Source organism: Thalassophryne amazonica, chromosome 3 (genome assembly GCF_902500255.1).
Source record: "Thalassophryne amazonica chromosome 3, fThaAma1.1, whole genome shotgun sequence".
In the NCBI taxonomy this organism is placed as follows: Eukaryota; Metazoa; Chordata; class Actinopteri; order Batrachoidiformes; family Batrachoididae; genus Thalassophryne; species Thalassophryne amazonica.
Genome location: NC_047105.1, coordinates 133,865,010 through 133,887,260, shown reverse-complemented (window position 1 = coordinate 133,887,260; position 22,251 = coordinate 133,865,010). Strand labels below are relative to the sequence as shown.

Genomic DNA, 22,251 nt, shown 5'->3' with positions numbered 1-22,251 from the left:
CAGATTAAGTGTCTTGTCCAAGGACACAGACAGGTATCGTGAGCAGGATTTGAATCCAGGTCTACATATTTTCAGAACATCTCCTTATCCACTGAGCTACCAGCTCTAGGATAATTTTCTACTAAAGACCAGAAAATTGTGACTGGATCCATATGAAAGCCAGAGTAATCCATTTTAAAATTACATTGTCTTATCAACGAATTGGCTTTAAAAAATCACTGATACTGATAATCATAAAAATGTTGAATATTGTTGCTGATAACGGTCAAGTCGATAATCTTTTGGTTGACATGCAAACTTGTTTATTGATGGATTTGATTAATTTTAAGCTGCTGGCCATCAGCCTCCAGCTGAAGCGTCAGGGGAATCACTCCCTGTCCATGTTGAAGTGTCCTTCACTTTGTCACTAAACCCTAAATTGCTCCATTCTGGGTCTGACATTAAATCACCATCTGGGTTTCAGAAATCTCCCCACAGGGCTGGTGGTGGAATTATCACTCCAACCACTGTAGAAACGCTAACTCAGCTTAAAACCACATGATATTGGGGACTGGTGTGGTGCTGTCACATACGGCTGCAGCAGTGCACAAACACATTGCATTCCCCTCCACTTGACCTGGAGGAGTCTGGTCTATCACAGAGCCGGTTTAGACCAAGTCACAGTGGTATGTGGGAGCCATTCTAGCGGTATTGCACTCACTGTCAATAACCACACTACTTCAGCATTATATCCTGCTCATATAATCCATTTCACTGACAAAAACATAAAACCACCGAAGAAAACAATGCTATCAAATCTGATTTACAGTGTTTGTAATGTCTTGAAATGGATCCTTTGCTATTTCAGATGGTGAATGGTTTAATTTAAAATGTAAAGCTTATTGGATACTGTAGTCTTGTTTGAGGGTTGGTGCTAAAGGGTTAAAATGAAACGGCATATGATGCAACAAATGTACTCCTGGGGACAGTCCATTATCGCCCAGTCACTCGTCTGTGAGATTTTGGGCAAATTACACGGTAAGTAAAGTGAAAATGCAAAGAGAAAGTGAAGATGTGGTGGAAAGTGGACATGTGTTGCAGTTTGTTTATGACTCGGAGCTCAAACATGTTGAGGCTGTTGTGCAGGCGAGAGAACGCAGCTACTCTGTCAAGGTGTGTAACTCTCGCTAAAACTTACCAACACAAACTCTCCCATTTGCCTTGTCTTCCCCTCTCCACTGGGAACCAGAAAAAAACAGCACCTTTCCTGACTGCTTCAGTGATTGCAGCCAAAAACAAAACAGTACACCATTTTTCCGTTAGAGGTGATGATGTGTTTGTGCAGACTGTCCCCAGAAATGGTCAAATGCCGCAATATCGCGCAGGGGTTCAAACGAGACTGTAAACTGACTCTGCCATCTCTCTTCACTCCTGAAAGTGCACATTTTCCAAAGTATGAAATTCTTACCCCAAATAAAATAAAAGAGGTTAAGAGTGACTGATGTGCACACAGTAAGTTGACTGCATTAATGGATGTCTCCTTTCTGTCTGTTCTGCAGCAGCAACTCCAGGAGTTCTACAAGAAGCAGCAGGAACAGCTCCACCTCCAGCTCCTCCAGCAGCAGCATGCAGGCAGCAAACAGAGCAAAGAGGTAAGCTGACGTCACCGCAGCCGCCTGCCGTTACCCAGGCCCTCGACCAGACGGAGCATGGAAGGCATGTGCGCTCCCTCCCTCAGCCCCATCTGCTTCCAGACTGTGGTTAAAGCAAAGAGGAGAGGAGGAGAACCAAGTGCACTCATGCTTCTGATTAACATGTCAGACGAACTGGATAAATGGCAACAACCTCCTGATACTGTCTTACAATATTCTCATGTTCAAATTGATTGAAGTGATTTTAAAAAGAGCTGATGCGTCTCCATACATTGAACTGTGGTCAGTCTTAAATTCTGAATAGATGACAATAGAAAATTATGGTTTTGAACTTCTTGTTTTGAAAACTTGCCGCGCAGACACACCGACATTCATGTTCTGTCCATCCAGATGTTTCATCAAAGTGAACATCAGGGTTTTTTAAAATATTATTTGTCATTATAAGTGCAAAGCAACAAATTCCAGATCTGAATTGATTTATTTAATTTGTAAATAAAATATCAGGTTGTATGTTGGGATCATAGGCAGCCACGGTCCCTACACTGATGTACACGGGTAAAGAATGACGTGGTTTTGGGTGAGATCTTACTTTGGCCATTTCCTTCCTCTTAAGGCCTTGGAGTACTTCATCAGATGTTTGGTCACGTGAACTCCTGTCAGACCAGGTCAGACAGCCGTGCGTGTTTTTGATGAGGCACAGTTGATTCTTTGTTGTTGTTACTGGTGTCTGATTTCAGTCTCCAAAAGAAATGACATGAACAAAAATGAAAAAGCAATGCGATGCGTCCAGTGTGCTGAAAGAAGCCACCAATATGAAAAAGGTGTGACAGGGTAACAAGGTTATGTACTTTGCCCCCCCATAAACACACACACACACACACAAGGCTGAAGAAGTGATTTTATTATTCCATAAGTCGTGAGCCTTCAGAAGCAACATGTAATGCCTCTCAACAGCTTTAGACACCTGACAGTGCACCTTCTGTCTGTATCTGATGTTTGTGAAATGCAATATCAAAATTGCACAAACAGTGGTCTCTTTATTGCGAAATTTTGAAGTATTTTTATGACTAAAATAAATGATATTCCTTAAAAAGTCATTGCTGTGCGTGTGTTTGAAGCTTGACCGGCTGATGGCTCCACGCCTCCTCAGTTAATCCTGCAGAAATAATCAGTGTTAAATAAACCAACAAAAATGTACATTTCTTTCAGCGGCGGAGCCTCAGTCTATTGTGCGACTTTTTCCCCAAATAAATAAGTGTCCTACGCAACAAAGAGATGACCATTCCTGTGAGCCTCGTGTAGTACATAATGAAAGGCAGCGGGGAGAAAAGCAGCAACACTGAGCATATAAATCTGACAGGCTTTTCTTGGTAATTAACATGGAAATGGCAGAGGAAGAAAAGGCGTGTAATTGTGAGATATCGGTGCAGCGAGCGCTCACAGCTTTGTTGCCTGTGTTGAGGGTTTTTTTTCTATCCATCTTTCTCTCCTTTGCTCCCTGCAGTACGGCGCAGTTCGCTCTTAGGCAGCGGCTTAATGTGTGTTAATGACTGGCGGGTACGCGCATCACTGTGGACAAAGACAATTATTATTGTGAAGTGGAAAGTGAGTTCAAAGACAAACTGGGAATTTGTGCTGTTGTCCCAATTGAGTTCCATATTTGGAGAGAAGAGGAAGCATAGAAAATTAAGTCCAACATTAAAAGCAGACGCACACGTGCACACGCACGCAAGTCCGTGTGCTGTCGAAGCTTCTAACTTCAAAGTCGTAGCTCCCTAATTAATGAACTGCGGGCTTCAGTTTGGACAAGTTGTGGCGTGAATCTCCCATAAATCACCGTGACAGCGGCGCTCCTCAGCCTCAGATAGGACCTGTCACCGAGTCGCATCTGATGTAAACACCAGAGGAGCAGCAGAGGAGGGGCCAAGGAGGTGCAATTGATCAGTTGAATGGAGCACGAGAATAAAAGAAAAAGTAGTTTTGAAGCATATTATGTATGATCACAGGAAATAGATGCAGCCTCGAGAGGCTCTCCCCCTCGGCCAATGTTTTCTCTTGCTCTCTCTCTCTCTCTCTCTCTCTCTCTCTCTCTCTCTCTCTCTCTCTCTGTCACACGCACTCTTTTTCAGTCGCATATTGAGCAGCCATCAAAAGACAGAATAAGAATTATGCAGTGACTCCCCTGTGGCTGACAGACAATAACCCCCTGTTGTTGCTTTGTGCCTCTTTTATTTTAAAGACATCAAAATTTAGTTTTTCAAAGATCTTTAACTTTACATTTGAAGCTTGACAATAAAGGCCTGCCACTGCCACTCTTTATCATTTGTCAAGCACTGTATTTTTCTCTCCCTTGTGCCACTTCTTGTTAACCTCCTATTTGGTCTATTGGCTCTGGGGTTTTTAATGTGTCTGCATGCTGCGAGCGCACAGGAGCTCCTGTCAGCTGACGGAGCCACAAAAAGAAAAAAATGTGCAGAGAAAAAGAGTTAATTCTTTTGCGCTACTCAGTTTTTCTTTCTTGTCCCCTCTTTTTTTCTGAAAAGCCACCCTCTATTTATTTAACGTTTTGATGAAAGACATTGTTCCTTGTGAACTCCCGCCCCCGTAGCACTATTATCTTTGCCTCAGGCTGTCAGGGAGGAGAAACACTGAAGACATGAGAGACTGCTCTCGCTCTGACAGAAAGAGGAAAAAAAGAACCAACCTCTCTTCATGCATAAGACATATCAGAGAAGATCACAAGCCACCTGCATCTCAAAGTTCACTTACATCTCTTTCAGAGACACCCTCACACCACCACCCCCACCTTCCTAGAGTATTTTTGGTTAATATTACTGTTATTTGTTTGATAGCATTGAGGTGGGATGGAAGAAAGAAGGCGACATAAAAGAAATATAGCAACTGAAACATGTAGGAGTCATCCATCCTCTGTGAGATCACCCACACCTCCTCTGAGATCACTCACACCTCCTCTGAGATCACTTGTGTGTCCTCTGAGATCCTTCATACCTTTTCTGAGATCACCCTCACTCTCACCTCCCCTCTGATGTCACTCTTGACTCCTCTGAGATCACTCTTGCCTCCTCTGAGATCGCTCTCACCTCCCCTCTGAGATCGCTCACACCTCCTCTGAGATCACTTGTGTGTCCTCTGAGATCGTTCACACCTTTTCTCAGATCACCCTCACCTCTCCTCTGAGATCACCCTCACCTCTCCTCTGAGATCACCCTCAGCTCTTCTGAGATCACTCTCACCTCCCCTCTGAGATTGCTCACACCTCCTCTGAGATCACTTGCACCTCCTTTAAGATCACTCGCGTCTCCTTTAAGATCGCTTGCACGTCATCAGGGATCGCTCATGCCATTTCTGTGATCACTCACACCTACTCTGAGATCGCTTGCGTCTCCTCTGTGAGATTGCTCACGTCTATCACCCGCACGTCCTCTTTTCTCCTTTTTAACACACACACACATCTTCAACCGCTTAGTCCAATTAAGGGGGGCTGAAGCCTGTCCTAGCCGTCATAGAGTGCGAGGCGGGGTACACCCAGGACAGGACGCCAGTCTGTCACAGGGCTACAAACAGACAAACACAGTCACACCCACACGCACACCTACGGACAATTTAAAGATTCCAATCCATCTAACCCGCATGTCTTTGGATATGGGAGGAAACAGGAGCACCCGGAGAGAACCCACACAAACACGGGGAGAACATGCAAACTACACATAGAAAGGCCACAGGCGGGAATTGAACCCATGACCTTCTCACTGTGAGGCAACAGTGCTAACCACTAAGCCACCGTGCTGCCCTCCTTTTTAACATCACTCTTGAAAATGTGAAGTCTCTCTTCTGTTCTGAGCTTTCTGTCCCAGTGTTCGAGTGCCTTCTGCTCCTGATGGATCTTGCTGGTGCTGCCGGTGGTCCTCGTGCAGCAGAGTTTTATTTGCCCAGAGCAGCGGGCTGGCTGTGGGTGAGAGCGTCAGGAGAGGATCCGTTTTGCCCGACTCTGTCAGAATCGCTGCCAGTGACCTGACAGACCTTTTTTGTCTGTAGTAAACAGTGTTGTATCCTGTGTTTGGTAACAGGGTTTTAGTGCCCCACTAACCACTTGACAACTGGCCGTCTGTTCTCAATTTATTCCTTATTACTGCACAAATAACATGCAGAATGAAAGTGTTCGTATGAACTCAGGCTCATAAACAGTATTTTACTGTCTTGTTATCTTGCTGTCCTGAGAGACTTGAAAACAGGAAAAAGGATCTCAGTGGATCTTTAGTGATAGCAGATGTTTTGATGATTTAAAATAATAATTTCTCTGCTCTGTACTCTTGTCATCTGTACAGCGTCTCATTTGTTTCGACTTGCATGAGATTGGGAATGTTGCAGTTTTCTTGTATTTATTCTTCTCATTGTCTTTTTCCATTCTTGTCTCTACTCCTCATATGCTCCCTCACCGTTTTAGTCACATCACCGTTCACACCTCTCACTTCCTGAGCTGAAAGCTTTCCATGTACAGATGCAGAATGTTCACATTTTGCAGCTGAAGCTTCCATAGAAGCCGATTCGGAGGCGGTGCGGAGTGTGTTTGCGTTCATGCAGCGTGCTGTGCTGGTCTCTGGGAGACCGCATCCCTGAGCTCTACCACGCCTGGGAGAGTTGTGAGAGTTGCGAGTGTGGTTATTAAGTACTCTGATTTAGTCACACGTTGTTTGCTGAATTATGAATGGCTGTAATTAAATTCCTGTGGCTCTTATTATGAATGATTAACTGTGTTGTTTCATTGTTTGCCGTTTGCCTCCTGACTCCTCGTTAATTAAGAGAGCGAGCGTGAGATGTACACGCATCTTAAGTGGGTCTAAATAATCCAGCAGTTACAGCAAAATTTGTGTCTGTGATGCTGTGCTGTTTGGCAATACGTGTGGCACACGTGACATGAATGAGTGTGTTTTTACACGCTATCGTGCTTCGTTGCTGTTTCAGATTTTACACCTTTAATGATATTGTTTGGCGTCTTATCTGCTGCCGTGATTCTCTTTCTACTCAGTCAATTCTGGATCTGCATCTGTCCGTCTTAAGTAATTTCATTTTATCCCCTCTGAAAAAAAACTTTTCAAACCTCCTGATGAATCTGAAAACACCGATCTTCATTATGACTGAAGAAAATGAACCTGATGTGCTCAGACGATCTGCTGTGACACAGTGAAATTAAAAACAACTTTTTGTTGTCTTTTTTCTATTATCACCCATGATTGTCATTAACCTTTCTTCACATTTGTCAATAACAATCAGAATATGGTGATTTGTGTGCAGATGTGTAGCAGTGGCACTTCTGTATGTCTGAGAAATACTGTGTTAGAAAGTACTACTGTTACCACATCATTCAGTCTTCTGACCAAAATGTAAACAGTATGTAAAGTCTTGATTTGGCTTTATTTTAAGACAAGTTACAGGTTGAGGCTGAGATTAAAAAAAAGGTATTTTTGCTCTAATAATATGATTATTCATTTAAAAAATCTGTATAGACAATGATGCAACAACAATGATCATTATTCAGATCATTGTTTTTATAAACTTTGTGAGTGTGTGTGTGTGTGTGTGTGTCTGTGTGTGTGTGTGTTTTTAACTGTCTTTGGTTTGAACGCAGTCCTGTTTTCTTGCATAATAAGTTCCTTTTTGGAGCCATGTTACTTTAGCTTTCATTCACTTGATAAGCAAAAAGGGCAAAATTATGTAAATGACTAAATTTTCAGTTGTAGTTGCGCTGCGTTTTTTCAGCATAGCAGGATTGAGACGCACCGTGTTGGTACTGTGACTGTTCAGCGTCCCGCGCATTGAAACAAATGAAGTAAATAATGTTGCTGCGTGGATGAGAGCCTCTGAATCCACAGCGCACTGGGAGATAATACAGCTGGCAAATTGTGCTGGCCGTCCACGTTTTAACCCACAAGTTAGGGTTAGATTAACAACACTTGCAAAAATTTGAACTTTAATTAGTTTTCTGTCTTTGTAGTTGTAATTTTTTTTTTTACAACTTGGAAATCTTCATAGTCCTAATGCAGAACACTCCCCTATAGCTCCACAATCTTGTAGGTGGACAACGAGCTATTGTACAGTCACTGATTTCCAGGACGGCGTTGTGAAATGTGCTTGTTGTTGTAGACTTGAATCATTTCTTCAGCGACACTTTGTTCCAGTGGTGTGCGAACCTGAAATTCTGCTTTCTTTGATGTTTGCACTGTGCATCCCCATTTGTGTGTTTGCTGATGGCGTGTCTGTCTCTGTGTGTGTGTGTGTGTGTGTGTGTGTGTGTGTGTGTGTGTGTGTGTGTGTGTGTGTGTGTGTGTGTGTGTGTGTGTGTGTGTGTGTGTGTGTGTGTGTGTGTGTCTCTTACCAGCAGTTGGTGTCAGCACAGCAGTTGGCCTTCCAGCAGCAGCTCCTGCAGGTTCAGCAGGTCCAGCAGCAACATCTGCTCAACCTCCAGAGGCAGGGGCTGCTCACCATCCAGCCTGGACAGACGGGCCTGCCTCTGCACTCCCTCACTCAGGGTCAGTAGCTAACACCACCGGACTGATGCTGTTTCAGTGCTGCTCACATCTACATGCTGTGATGATCCCACAACTGGTCTGAATGGAGTGAAGAGTTTTCTTGCAAATAAACACTTTGAGTGAATATTCTGTCTTAGCTCATGAAGGAAAAACAGTAAAGCGTAGGGTCATCCTGAGTTTGTACTGATATGATCCTGGTCTTCCATCAACTTGTTGGTCACTGAAAGGAGGTGGAACAAAATTTGATAAATCGTGGTAGATCTGTTACTGATTCAGAAGCTAACGAGGTTAATCTCAACAGGTGGGTTAAAATCTAATTCTGGCTCTCTGTAACTGGACAGTAGCACCTCCTCTCATTGCTGTCACTTGACTGTATTTTTTTTTTTTTTTAACGAGTGACTATGAGACCCTGCCAGATTCGGCCAGTTTCACTCCAGGATGACACAATTGATGGCCATATTTAGGTAGTTTGAAATAGGTTTTGGACATGTTCAAAATGATCTTTGTGATTCATGTGGCTCTAAAAATCAGAGACTGGTTTTAGAGAAACATTTGAAAACACAGAGGATAAATGTACTGTAGATTTAATGCAAAGTCAGCACGTCAGTAATATCTGTATATACACGGTACAGAGTTTCACATCAGATCATCACGGGCCTACCGCCGTGATGTGATTTTACTGAAAAAAGTCAGTATACACACAGTATTGCACATGTTGTGACTGCAACTTTTTTGCTCAACAGTGGTCGGCCATTGTAGTGAAGACACTGTAACAGCAGCAGCTGGCGACTCGCTGTTGTCGCTGACGGTTGCATTTCTGTGTGAATGGGCCATTAGAGCCAAACACAAAACCACAACACACTGACATAAACTGTTCGAGAAGGAAATGATGCCTGATCTACCAGTTGGTCCAGAAACCCATTCAAAACCAACAGGACAGAGTCTGGACTGTATTTTCCAAACACCCGTTCTCACACAGTGTGGAATACGGGAACATTTGTCATACTGCGTTCCATTCCTAGTGTCACGTGCAGTTTTTATACTTAACTCAAAACAAGAATTTTGGCGGTGGGCGGGGGGACAGAGCAAAGCAATCACTCTGTCAGCGAGCACACTATCTGAAGATGGGCATGAAGAAAAAATGTCAGTCTGACATCTTCAAGAATCGACAGACAATCTTTTTCCTTTTAAATATGTATCATATTCGACAGTTAGATGTATTCTTAAAAGTAATGTAGGTTTGTTCATGAACAGACCTGTTGGGCTCTTCAGAAAACACTTTGACACTTTGTAGATTTGTTGCTGTTCTGAATTTACTCTGCTGTCTTTCCCTTGATTCTTGTTTTTGTGTTCAAGTTAGAGATGCACAAGTCAGTTCTGACATTTTTATGGAAGGTGACTGTAGATTTAATGCTGATCCATGTCAGAGTTCTTAATATGTGTACTCATGAACTGTTTGTTTCACTTCTTCTCCTAAACACAGCTCGGGAGGGGGCAGCATGCAGTCCAGTCAGTATTTGGACATGAACAATATTTGTAATTTTGTGTCTCTACCAGACAAGATGTGCTTTACAGTGCAGACTTTCAGCTTTAATTGCAGGCATTCCAACATTAACCATTTACGAACTGTGGTGGTTTGAAAACATTACACCCATTTTGGCATCCCTTCACTGACTTCCTGTCCCAGTGAGATCAGATTTTAAGGTTCTGCTACTAACCTATAAAATTATTCATGGACTGGCACCTCCCTACCTAGCTGACCTAATTAAACCTTACGTACCGGCCCGGGCTTTAAGTTCTCAGGGTGCAGGACTACTTTGTGTCCCTAAGGTAAATAAGAAGTCTGCGTTGTGCCCCTGTTCTGTGGAATGATCTCCCTGTGTCAATAAAACAGTCAGATTCTGTGGAGATTTTCATGTCCAGACTTAAGACGCACTTATTTTCCCTTTCATATGGCTAGCATACTGGTACCGTTTTGTTTTACGCTTTTTACTCTTTTAATTCATTTATTAGTAATTGGAGCGGGCTGCGGCCTCAACTTTACCTAAATTCTGGGTCTTTTAGTGAAGTTTAGGGCTAGTGGCATGCGATCACCTTAGTACTTCTCTGTTTTTCTTGTTTAATGCTGGCAAATTATACAGTATTTTTTGTCTTTCTGATGCCTGATTCTGTTTTTTCCTCTCTAAGGTGCAGCTCCATCCAGAGATGGGAGTTGTATTCGTGTTGGCGATCCTCCTGTCCTGTGCGCCAATAGCATTTCTTGGATATTCATCCGTGAATTGTTTTGTGAATTGTTCTGTAATTTATGTTTGTAGCATGGCCCAAGCAGAGGGTCACCCCTTTGAGTCTGGTCTGCTTGAGGTTTCTTCATCAGAGGGAGTTTTTCCTTACCACTGTTGCTCTGGGGGTTGGTAAGGTTAGACCTTAGACCAGGGGTAGGCAACCTGTTCCAGAAAGAGCCATGAGGGTGCAGGTTTTCTTTGCAGCCACTGACTCCACCAGGTGATTTCACTGATTAATTGATTCCATCTGCTCAAAGTGATATTGGATGAGATCCACCCACATGTGGACTCTTGCTTGCCTCTACTGGTGGTTGGCTCTCACTGCGGTATTGTATCACTTCCTGTTCCGGAGCACAGCGGTGTTTTTCTGTATCTGTTAGCTGTTTAATCTGCGCAGTTAGATTGATCTAGTTATCTAGATTACGATTTGTTTCCCAGTGTAATCTTTACGTGCCTTAACTAAAGCACTCCTTCTGCTGAATCACCTCTAAATTATTTACACATTATTCACTTTGCGTGTTTTTAGGAATCCGCTAGCTTAGCGTAGCTACTAGCTCTTAGCCGATTTAGCATGGCGGCTTCTCCTGTCTCTCCCGCACTTTTCTGCTCTGGGTGTGAAATGTTTAGTTATTCCTCGGCCTCCTTTAGCAGTAATGGTACTTGTAATAAGTGTAGCTTATTCGTAGCTTTGGAGGCCAGGCTGGGCGAATTGGAGACTCGGCTCCGCACCGTGGAAAATTCTACAGCTAGCCAGGCCCCTGTAGTCGGTGCGGACCAAGGTAGCTTAGCCGCCGTTAGTTACCCCCTGGCAGATCCCGAGCAGCCGGGAAAGCAGGCCGACTGGGTGACTGTGAGGAGGAAGCGTAGCCCTAAACAGAAGCCCCGTGTACACCGCCAACCCGTTCACATCTCTAACCGTTTTTCCCCACTCGGCGACACACCCGCCGAGGATCAAACTCTGGTTATTGGCGACTCTGTTTTGCGAAATGTGAAGTTAGCGACACCAGCAACCATAGTCAATTGTCTTCTGGGGGCCAGAGCAGGCGACATTGAAGGAAATTTGAAACTGCTGGCTAAGGCTAAGCGTAAATTTGGTAAGAGTGTAATTCACGTCGGCAGTAATGACACCCGGTTACGCCAATCGGAGGTCACTAAAATTAACATTAAATCGGTGTGTAACTTTGCAAAAACAATGTCGGACTCTGTAGTTTTCTCTGGGCCCCTCCCCAATCAGACCGGGAGTGACATGTTTAGCCGCATGTTCTCCTTGAATTGCTGGCTGTCTGAGTGGTGTCCAAAAAATGAGGTGGGCTTCATAGATAATTGGCAAAGCTTCTGGGGAAAACCTGGTCTTGTTAGGAGAGACAGCATCCATCCCACTTTGGATGGAGCAGCTCTCATTTCTAGAAATCTGGCCAATTTTCTTAAATCCTCCAAACCGTGACTATCCAGGGTTGGGACCAGGAAGCAGAGTTGTAGTCTTACACACCTCTCTGCAGCTTCTCTCCCCCTGCCACCCCCTCATTACCCCATCCCCGTAGAGACGGTGCCTGCTCCCAGACTACCAATAACCAGCAAAAATCTATTTAAGCATAAAAATTCAAAAAGAAAAAAAAATAATATAGCACCTTCAACTGCACCACAGACTAAAACAGTTAAATGTGGTCTATTAAACATTAGGTCTCTCTCTTCTAAGTCCCTGTTGGTAAATGATATAATAATTGATCAACATATTGATTTATTCTGCCTTACAGAAACCTGGTTACAGCAGGATGAATATGTTAGTTTCAATGAGTCAACACCCCCGAGTCACACTAACTGTCAGAATGCTCGTAGCACGGGCCGGGGCGGAGGATTAGCAGCAATCTTCCATTCCAGCTTATTAATTAATCAAAAACCCAGACAGAGCTTTAATTCATTTGAAAGCTTGACTCTTAGTCTTGTCCATCCAAATTGGAAGTCCCAAAAACCAGTTTTATTTGTTATTATCTATCGTCCACCTGGTCGTTACTGTGAGTTTCTCTGTGAATTTTCAGACCTTTTGTCTGACTTAGTGCTTAGCTCAGATAAGATAATTATAGTGGGCGATTTTAACATCCACACAGATGCTGAGAATGACAGCCTCAACACTGCATTTAATCTATTATTAGACTCTATTGGCTTTGCTCAAAAAGTAAATGAGTCCACCCACCACTTTAATCATATCTTAGATCTTGTTCTGACTTATGGTATGGAAATAGAAGCCTTAACAGTATTCCCTGAAAACTCCCTTCTGTCTGATCATTTCTTAATAACATTTACATTTACTCTGATGGACTACCCAGCAGTGGGGAATAAGTTTCATTACACTAGAAGTCTTTCAGAAAGCGCTGTAACTAGGTTTAAGGATATGATTCCTTCTTTATGTTCTCTAATGCCATATACCAACACAGTGCAGAGTAGCTACCTAAACTCTGTAAGGGAGATAGAGTATCTCATCAATAGTTTTACATCCTCATTGAAGACAACTTTGGATGCTGTAGCTCCTCTGAAAAAGAGAGCTTTAAATCAGAAGTGTCTGACTCCGTGGTATAACTCACAAACTCATAGCTTAAAGCAGATAACCCGTAAGTTGGAGAGGAAATGGCGTCTCACTAATTTAGAAGATCTTCACTTAGCCTGGAAAAAGAGTCTGTTGCTCTATAAAAAAGCCCTCCGTAAAGCTAGGACATCTTTCTACTCATCACTAATTGAAGAAAATAAGAACAACCCCAGGTTTCTTTTCAGCACTGTAGCCAGGCTGACAAAGAGTCAGAGCTCTATTGAGCTTAGTATTCCATTAACTTTAACTAGTAATGACTTCATGACTTTCTTTGCTAACAAAATTTTAACTATTAGAGAAAAAATTACTCATAACCATCCCAAAGACGTATCGTTATCTTTGGCTGCTTTCAGTGATGCCGGTATTTGGTCAGACTCTTTCTCTCCGATTGTTCTGTCTGAGTTATTTTCATTAGTTACTTCATCCAAACCATCAACATGTTTATTAGACCCCATTCCTACCAGGCTGCTCAAGGAAGCCCTACCATTATTTAATGCTTCGATCTTAAATATGATCAATCTATCTTTGTTAGTTGGCTATGTACCACAGGCTTTTAAGGTGGCAGTAATTAAACCATTACTTAAAAAGCCATCACTTGACCCAGCTATCTTAGCTAATTATAGGCCAATCTCCAACCTTCCTTTTCTCTCAAAAATTCTTGAAAGGGTAGTTGTAAAACAGCTAACTGATCATCTGCAGAGGAATGGTCTATTTGAAGAGTTTCAGTCAGGTTTTAGAATTCATCATAGTACAGAAACAGCATTAGTGAAGGTTACAAATGATCTTCTTATGGCCTCGGACAGTGGACTCATCTCTGTGCTTGTTCTGTTAGACTTCAGTGCTGCTTTTGATACTGTTGACCATAAAATTTTATTACAGAGATTAGAGCATGCCATAGGTATTAAAGGCACTGCGCTGCGGTGGTTTGAATCATATTTGTCTAATAGATTACAATTTGTTCATGTAAATGGGGAATCTTCTTCACAGACTAAAGTTAATTATGGAGTTCCACAAGGTTCTGTGCTAGGACCAATTTTATTCACTTTATACATGCTTCCCTTAGGCAGTATTATTAGACGGTATTGCTTAAATTTTCATTGTTACGCAGATGATACCCAGCTTTATCTATCCATGAAGCCAGAGGACACACACCAATTAGCTAAACTGCAGGATTGTCTTACAGACATAAAGACATGGATGACCTCTAATTTCCTGCTTTTAAACTCAGATAAAACTGAAGTTATTGTACTTGGCCCCACAAATCTTAGAAACATGGTGTCTAACCAGATCCTTACTCTGGATGGCATTACCCTGACCTCTAGTAATACTGTGAGAAATCTTGGAGTCATTTTTGATCAGGATATGTCATTCAAAGCGCATATTAAACAAATATGTAGGACTGCTTTTTTGCATTTACGCAATATCTCTAAAATCAGAAAGGTCTTGTCTCAGAGTGATGCTGAAAAACTAATTCATGCATTTATTTCCTCTAGGCTGGACTATTGTAATTCATTATTATCAGGTTGTCCTAAAAGTTCCCTAAAAAGCCTTCGGTTAATTCAAAATGCTGCAGCTAGAGTACTGACGGGGACTAGAAGGAGAGAGCATATCTCACCCATATTGGCCTCTCTTCATTGGCTTCCTGTTAATTCTAGAATAGAATTTAAAATTCTTCTTCTTACTTATAAGGTTTTGAATAATCAGGTCCCATCTTATCTTAGGGACCTCGTAGTACCATATCACCCCAATAGAGCGCTTCGCTCTCAGACTGCAGGCTTACTTGTAGTTCCTAGGGTTTGTAAGAGTAGAATGGGAGGCAGAGCCTTCAGCTTTCAGGCTCCTCTCCTGTGGAACCAGCTCCCAATTCAGATCAGGGAGACAGACACCCTCTCTACTTTTAAGATTAGGCTTAAAACTTTCCTTTTTGCTAAAGCTTATAGTTAGGGCTGGATCAGGTGACCCTGAACCATCCCTTAGTTATGCTGCTATAGACGTAGACTGCTGGGGGGGTTCCCATGATGCACTGTTTCTTTCTCTTTTTGCTCTGTATGCACCAATCTGCATTTAATCATTAGTGATCGATCACTGCTCCCCTCCACAGCATGTCTTTTTCCTGGTTCTCTCCCTCAGCCCCAACCAGTCCCAGCAGAAGACTGCCCCTCCCTGAGCCTGGTTCTGCTGGAGGTTTCTTCCTGTTAAAAGGGAGTTTTTCCTTCCCACTGTAGCCAAGTGCTTGCTCACAGGGGGTCGTTTTGACCGTTGGGGTTTTACATAATTATTGTATGGCCTTGCCTTACAATATAAAGCGCCTTGGGGCAACTGTTTGTTGTGATTTGGCGCTATATAAAAAAATTGATTGATTAATTGATTGATATTAATCAGTAAAATCACCTGGTGGAGTCAGTGGCTGCAAAGAAAACCTGCACCCTCATGGCTCTTTCTGGAACAGGTTGCCTACCCCTGCCTTAGACATTCAGAGCCAATTCAGCAAAATAAGCATTGAATGCAATTCATGTTTTAGCCAGGTTTTCTAAGACAAGTAAGGGGTAGAAAACGGAGTATTAACATGTCACTGGATGTTGTCTTGGGCATCATTTACATCAATCATGAAGAACTCCACCAGTGTGGAATTGTATGGTAAATCTATCAGGAGTAGGCTGCCCTCATAAACCCAGCAGCTGTGCACACACTTACAAAAAAAGCTCAAATCTAGACTTGAGTCTCTCATGAGGCTTCCAGCAAGTTGTAGCTGAAATTTCTTCTTATTTATTTATTTTTTTACAAAAATTGTTCTCTTTCCCACTGACCATAAAGCTATTACTGGTTATGCATCAGACAAGATAGACATTATCCAATCATATCCACAGAAACCTATAATTCCTTCAGAGTTGTCTGGGTTTTCTTCGTGGTGTCCCTCATTCATCATTTTGCAAGGGCTGACACATATGGACAGACAGACACATTCACGTCTACGGTCATTTAGAGTTTTCAAAAAGTTGGAGGAAACCAGAGCACCTGGAGGGAGCCAGCTTCACACTGAGAAAACATGCAAACTCCACATAAAACGGTCCAGGTCGTATTCCAAGCTGGACCTTCTCGCTGTGAGGCAGCAGTGCCAAAAAAGTCCACCAGGCTGCCCTTTTGTGATTCTGTGATACCACAATATCTGTGGCTGTGTGTGGTCTTGACATTTTTGTTTAAAACGGAGCCACTCTGTCCTTGTCTGACATGCAACTCTTCCACCATATTGGGTCCAAACTGACTGAAGATGTCATGATCTTAAGTTTGATCTTTCAAACATCACACAGGGTCAAAGATCATACCACCAACAGAATGGTGATAATAGGGTTTCATATTTGTGCTCAACATTAACCACAGGTGTGTTGTTAACCAATTACTCAAAGTAACCAATCCATGTTTGACCATTCAAGGTCACACAAAGTCAAAGGTCATATGACCAATAGAATCATGATATAAGACTTCATATCAGTGCTTAATTCTTAAAAAGGAGGTGTAAAAGGGTGTTGCGAGCAGAGCACCTGACAAGAATGAAACACTGACTTGTTAGTAATATTGTGAAAGTGCTAAACTTGTTGAGGAACTCATTTATCTCAGCAGATACACTCATGTCTGTGGTTCTTGGTCTCTGAGGTCCAAAGACACCTGGGAAGACCTGATGGAGCCATGAGGTCCCTGAACAGAGGTATTTGGTGATGCCAGTACCTTTGCAGGAGCGCAAAAAGCCAAGTCTTCAGAGTCCTGGTGATTTGTGTCTCACTGTGTGGTTGTTGGACTTGGATGCTAACCAGTGACTCAAGACAATGACTGGATGTCTTTGGTACCAAGTCTCTTTGGTAGAATGCTTGGATCCCGCTGTAATGACAGAGAAATGAATGGTTACTTAGGGAGACTCCAATGAGGAATATCATTTGCGTAGCAATGTAATTTTAGCTACAACTTCTTGGCAATGTGTTGTGTTTCTGTGTCTGGTGACTCATTGTGGAGGACCTGGAAGGCCAAGGAGAATGCCCAGTGACCACATTCCTCCTCGTTGCGGCAGGTAGGTGAGTACTTTTGAGTGGTGGGCATTATCCTCTTGTCTGACTGGTTAGTTGCCATCCAGAACACAGGGATTCCACACGCAGCGTCCTTGAATCCCAGACTTGGCTGGGAGTAACTCTGGTTTTACATTATATATTTAAGGCAGCTATGTTTTTTCTTTATTTATATTTTTTATAAATAATGATGATGAGTAAAGGATCAAATACCCTGCCTGCTCAACAAACATCCGATCGTTGCTTTGTTTAAGAACATGTGTGTGAATGGGCCTCGAGGTTGACAAAAACATGTGTGCAGCTATTATGGTTTTGGAACGGGTCCAGTGCTGAAGTGACAGTTGTGCCCTGAGTCCAAACTGGATGCGTCCAAATGAATGTGGAAGGTGGTATAATGTGAGGTATGTACTCGGCATTTCAGTATTATTCAAAGAAATTGAATCAAAGTGACCAATGTTTTCTAAAATTAATTAATTTCTAAAATTACTCAAGTTTTCAACAAGAGAAATTATCCTATTATACTACTAATCTGCTGGGTCAGAGTTTAGTGATATCTGCTGAACATTCTATGATTAATTAATTTTCATAGATCACTTAAAATATTTTAGTCACATGGTGATGACCAGGTCCATTCCCTCTCAAGAGGTTCTGGAACAAACACTTGAATGATACTCAAATTCTTTGATTACAGTTTGATATGGAATTACAGAAATCATAGCCAAAACGATAAGTAGCTTCATTTTTAAAATGCTGGTTTTCTGTGACCCTTCAAAAAGCCATTTGGTCAAAACTAAAAAGAACATATAGTATGAGGGATATGTTGAGATACTAACAGTCTGTTTAAACAATGAAGCCAGGACGTGCAAACCTGCTACTGCGTATTGAGTGGTTTGTTCTGCTGTTCTGAAGCCGCTACAAATACCTGTGCTAATTTACTTAGCCGAAGTGAACACTGAATCACACTGATGGATGTAACCACATATTATACATGAACACACAGAGTCAGAACATGTAACCGTCACCACAGACACTTTATTAAACCGTGTCTTAGTCATTAGAATGACACTCATGGTTCAACTAAAATGAACAAAAATGTATTTAAATCTTTCTGTATTCGACATGATGGTTTTGTGATTAGCACTCGTGCTTAATAGCCTGCGGGTTCTGGGATCGCTTCCCGTTTGGCCCTTTTTGTGTGGCATTTGCATGTTGTTCCCCTGGGTTCCCTCCATGTGCTCCGGCTTCTTTCGGCTTCCAAAGACATACAGGTTAGGTGAACTGGGAACTTTAAATTGACCGCAAGTGTGACTGTGTTTGTCAGTTTACGAGGTCTGTCAATAAAGTAACGGTCCTTTTTATTTTTTTCAAAAACTATATGGATTTCATTCATATGTTTTTACGTCAGACAAGCTTGAACCCTCGTGCGCATGCGTGAGTTTTTCCACGCCTGTCGGTGACATCATTCGCCTGTGAGCACGTCTTGTGGAAGGAGTGGTCCCGCCCCCTCGTCGGATTTTCATTGTCTGGAAATGGTGGAATGATTTGGACTTTATTTCCATCAGAATTTTTTCAGAATCTGTTAGAGACTGGCACCTGGAAACCATTTGAAAAATTTATCTGGCTTTGTCGTGTGCACTTTCTCTGGTTATCACAAGAGCTGGACATCAGCCAGTTTCCGGCAGATTTCACTTTTAACAAGAGATTTTGTCATGGAGGAACACCTCTGTTTCGGCGTGTCATGGGACAAGTTGGGACATGCCCAGCTCTCCACAATTTCTCTGATACTTACTGGACTGGTAAGCATTGAAAGCCGAGATAGGCATGTCCCAACTTGTCCCATGACACGCCAAAACGGAGGTGTTCCGTTGTCTGTGGGTCATTACGCATGAAGCCTCAGCGCAGCTTTCCATGACAAAATCTCTTGTTAAAAGTGAACTTTGACGGAAAATGGCTGATGTCCAGCTCTTGTGATAACCAAAGAAAGTGCACACGACGGTCTCATATCCACAGAGCCATCAGCTTAGAAATGATCTGGCGTTTTCTGCCTCGTCGTCGCAGCTCGGAGCGCGACGCGCTGAGCGTCCTTAAAGCCGTCCTTAAAGCTGTAGTAACAGTCCTTATTCTCTGTGAAGCCCGTAAAATTTTCACCAAAAGCCAGATAAATTTCAAATGGTTTCCAGGTGCCAGTCTCTAACAGCTTCTGAAAAAATTCTGATGGAAAAAAAGTCCAAATCATTCTGCCATTTCCAGACAATGAAAATCCGACGAGGGGGCGGGACCACTCCTTCCACAAGGCGTGCTCACAGGCGAATGACGTCACCGACAGGCGTGGAAAAACTCACGCATGCGCACGAGGGTTCAAGCTTGTCTGACGTAAAAACATATGAATGAAATCCATATAGTTTTTGAAAAAAATAAAAAGGGCCATTACTTTATTGACAGACCTCATATATGCAGCCCAGTGTCACAGACCAAATGGTCCGTCCCTAAAAATTGGCCTGCCCTGCCTCCACTGGGCATGCGTCATTTCGGAGCTCAGCAGCTCATCTGAGACAGAGTCTCGTCAACCAAAGCGATCAAATGGATTAACGTGATGATTAACATTCAGATGACAAGGTAAAAACCTCTTAAATCATTCTAAAGTCTGTTTTAAGCAGAAACGAGGCGATAATCTGTGATGTTTTGAAATGACTGACACGCAGTGAATGCATCAGCTAGCAGCTCGTGTTGCAGCTGTGCTGTGATCACTTCCTCCATCTTTTATGATGAAATAATGCTAAATTTATGTGGAAATGATTGTTGTACAAAAGCTTCAGATATCTGTCGCTGAGATAGATGATGACTGGAGTGCAGTTTGAAGCAGAAACAAGGCGATAATCGGTGAACCGTGGCTAATGACGCATGCGCAGTGAAGGCAGGGGGGACAAATTTTTAGGGGGGACCATTCGGTCGGCGATAATATATACAACTACATATACATAGGCAGCACAGTGGATTAGTGGTTAGCACTGATGCCTCACATCAAGAAGGTCATGGGATCACTTCCCACCCTTTGGGCCTCATGTATCAACGTTGCGTACGGCGATATTTGAGCGTATATGGGGTGTACGCCAAAACGGCTGCGCTACTTGGCATTTATCAATGTGGTCATTGGCGTACGCTGCGCTGAAAATATACACCAGGTCGAGAGGTGGCGTAAATTATACACCAAAATGAACCAGCGCTGGAATCCACATAAAAATGAAGATGATCAACATGATAAACAGTGCCATTATACAAATCAATGCATATGTTACATAAATAACACTTTCCTGATTATACTACATAATAATCAATACAAATCCCGCTTTTGCGGGACTGTTATGGAGCACGATCCGTGGCTACAGCGCTCACTGCAAAGACAGCGCTGCACGCCCTTTTCTCCAGACTTCGAGCCTGGAGCCAGAGCAGCACTGAGCTTAACTTTATGTGGTGTGATCGTTTTAGACAATGAAATTGATAATAACAACTGTAGTTTTGTCATTCCCTTAATTCGCCCGTGCTGCAATCAGGTTTTGTCCTCTCCATTCGGTTGTCACAATAAAATAAATACAGAAATACATTTAAAAAATAAAGAAATCTGACAGATTAGGCGTGTCTTATTAATTGAGCGAGCAAATATCCACGTCAAGAATTATTGACGTGAAAAGAGAATACAGTGGTCCCTCGCTATAACGCCGTTCACCTGTCGTGGCCTCGGAGTCTCACGGAGTATTTAGTCCAATTTTGCATCCCTTTTTTTTTTTACAGTGTTCTGTGTTCTGCGTATCTGTTTATAAGAATCTTGTCGCCCAGAAGAAAAAAGAGCGCCAACAACTACTCATAACTGTGTTTGTCACACGGAAACAAACACCTGCAGCGAGATGCGAGTGGGAAAAGGCGCGGCGTCAGGACGCAGAGGAGCGATCTGTGAAATACTGGTCAGTCACTATTAATAATTTCTTATGTGTCCGACCTCGTTCGTTGATCGTTAAAATTAATTCGTTAGTTCTAAATGCCATCATAATTATTTATAGGAAAACTTTCTATTTCTCAAACAAATGTTTTGGCCTGAAACAGTTTGCTATTATTTTCCTACTAAGGTTTGAACTTTGAGAGTGTTTACACATGAAAAGAGAAAAGTGAGAAAATGTTCATGCCTGATTGAGAAAGTGTATAAACTGTGTAATGAGGGGTTTTACAGCTTTGAAACGTCTATAATAATTGTAAAAAATAACGGTGACTACGTCGCGGTTTCGCGTATTTCGGGCTATTTTTTAGGACATAACTCCAGCGATTAATGAGGGACCACTGTAACACTTTATTGATTATATACTACAAAACAATTGATACGATGGCCGCTTTTGACTCTCTATTGGCACGCGTCGTGATTGGTGGAGTTCTTTTTCATTGCCGTCTTCCTGGCTTCCATGTCGTAAAATGAGGGTGTGTCTGAAGCGGAGTCTGAATATGTATGGGCGTGTTTATTATAATTACGATCGTTTCCACCCGCCGCATTTATCAAGATCACGTCAGGCGTACGCCAGAAGTGGGCAGGTGCGCACTGCTTGATACATGTCACGGCGACTTTGGTGTATTTCAAGTTTACGCCATAAATTTACGCCACAAGTGCGCAACATTGATACATGAGGCCCTTTCTGTGTAGAGTTTACATGTTCTCCCCATGTCTGTGTGGGTTTCCTCCAGGTGCTCTGGTTTCCTCTCACAATCAAAAACATGCTTATTTAGGGTCTGCTCCTTTCTCTGCCCCTGACCAAGGCAGCATCTTTGTATCTGGAGTTGATCCCTGGGTGCCAGACTGTGGCTGTGGTTGGATTGTGTCTAACTGTAATTAGGATGGGTTAAATGCAGAGGACAGATTTCATTGTAAGTGTGCACATGTACAATGACAATAAAGGCTCTTCTCTCTTCTGCACCCCCCTACACACACACACACACATACAGTAGTGTTCAAAATAATAGTAGTGCTATGTGACTAAAAAGATTAATCCAGGTTTTGAGTATATTTCTTATTGTTACATGGGAAACAAGGTACCAGTAGATTCAGTAGATTCTCACAAATCCAACAAGACCAAGCATTCATGATATACACACTCTTAAGGTTATGAAATTGGG

General features: G+C 42.5%; 1 protein-coding gene across 9 annotated transcripts in view; it reads left to right on the top strand.

Moving 5' to 3' along the window:
* Nucleotides 1-22,251, top strand: part of foxp1b (forkhead box P1b) — a 732,035-nt gene that overhangs the window by 609,743 nt on the left and 100,041 nt on the right. For 6 of the 9 annotated variants that reach the window (XM_034167465.1, XM_034167469.1, XM_034167463.1 and 3 more), the window contains 2 exons: nt 1,539-1,631; nt 8,029-8,179. In XM_034167465.1, the coding sequence (XP_034023356.1) occupies nt 1,539-1,631; nt 8,029-8,179 (244 nt within the window). The remainder of the gene's footprint in view (nt 1-1,538; nt 1,632-8,028; nt 8,180-22,251) is intronic. The other 3 variants (XM_034167467.1, XM_034167468.1, XM_034167466.1) reach the window with 3 other exon arrangements.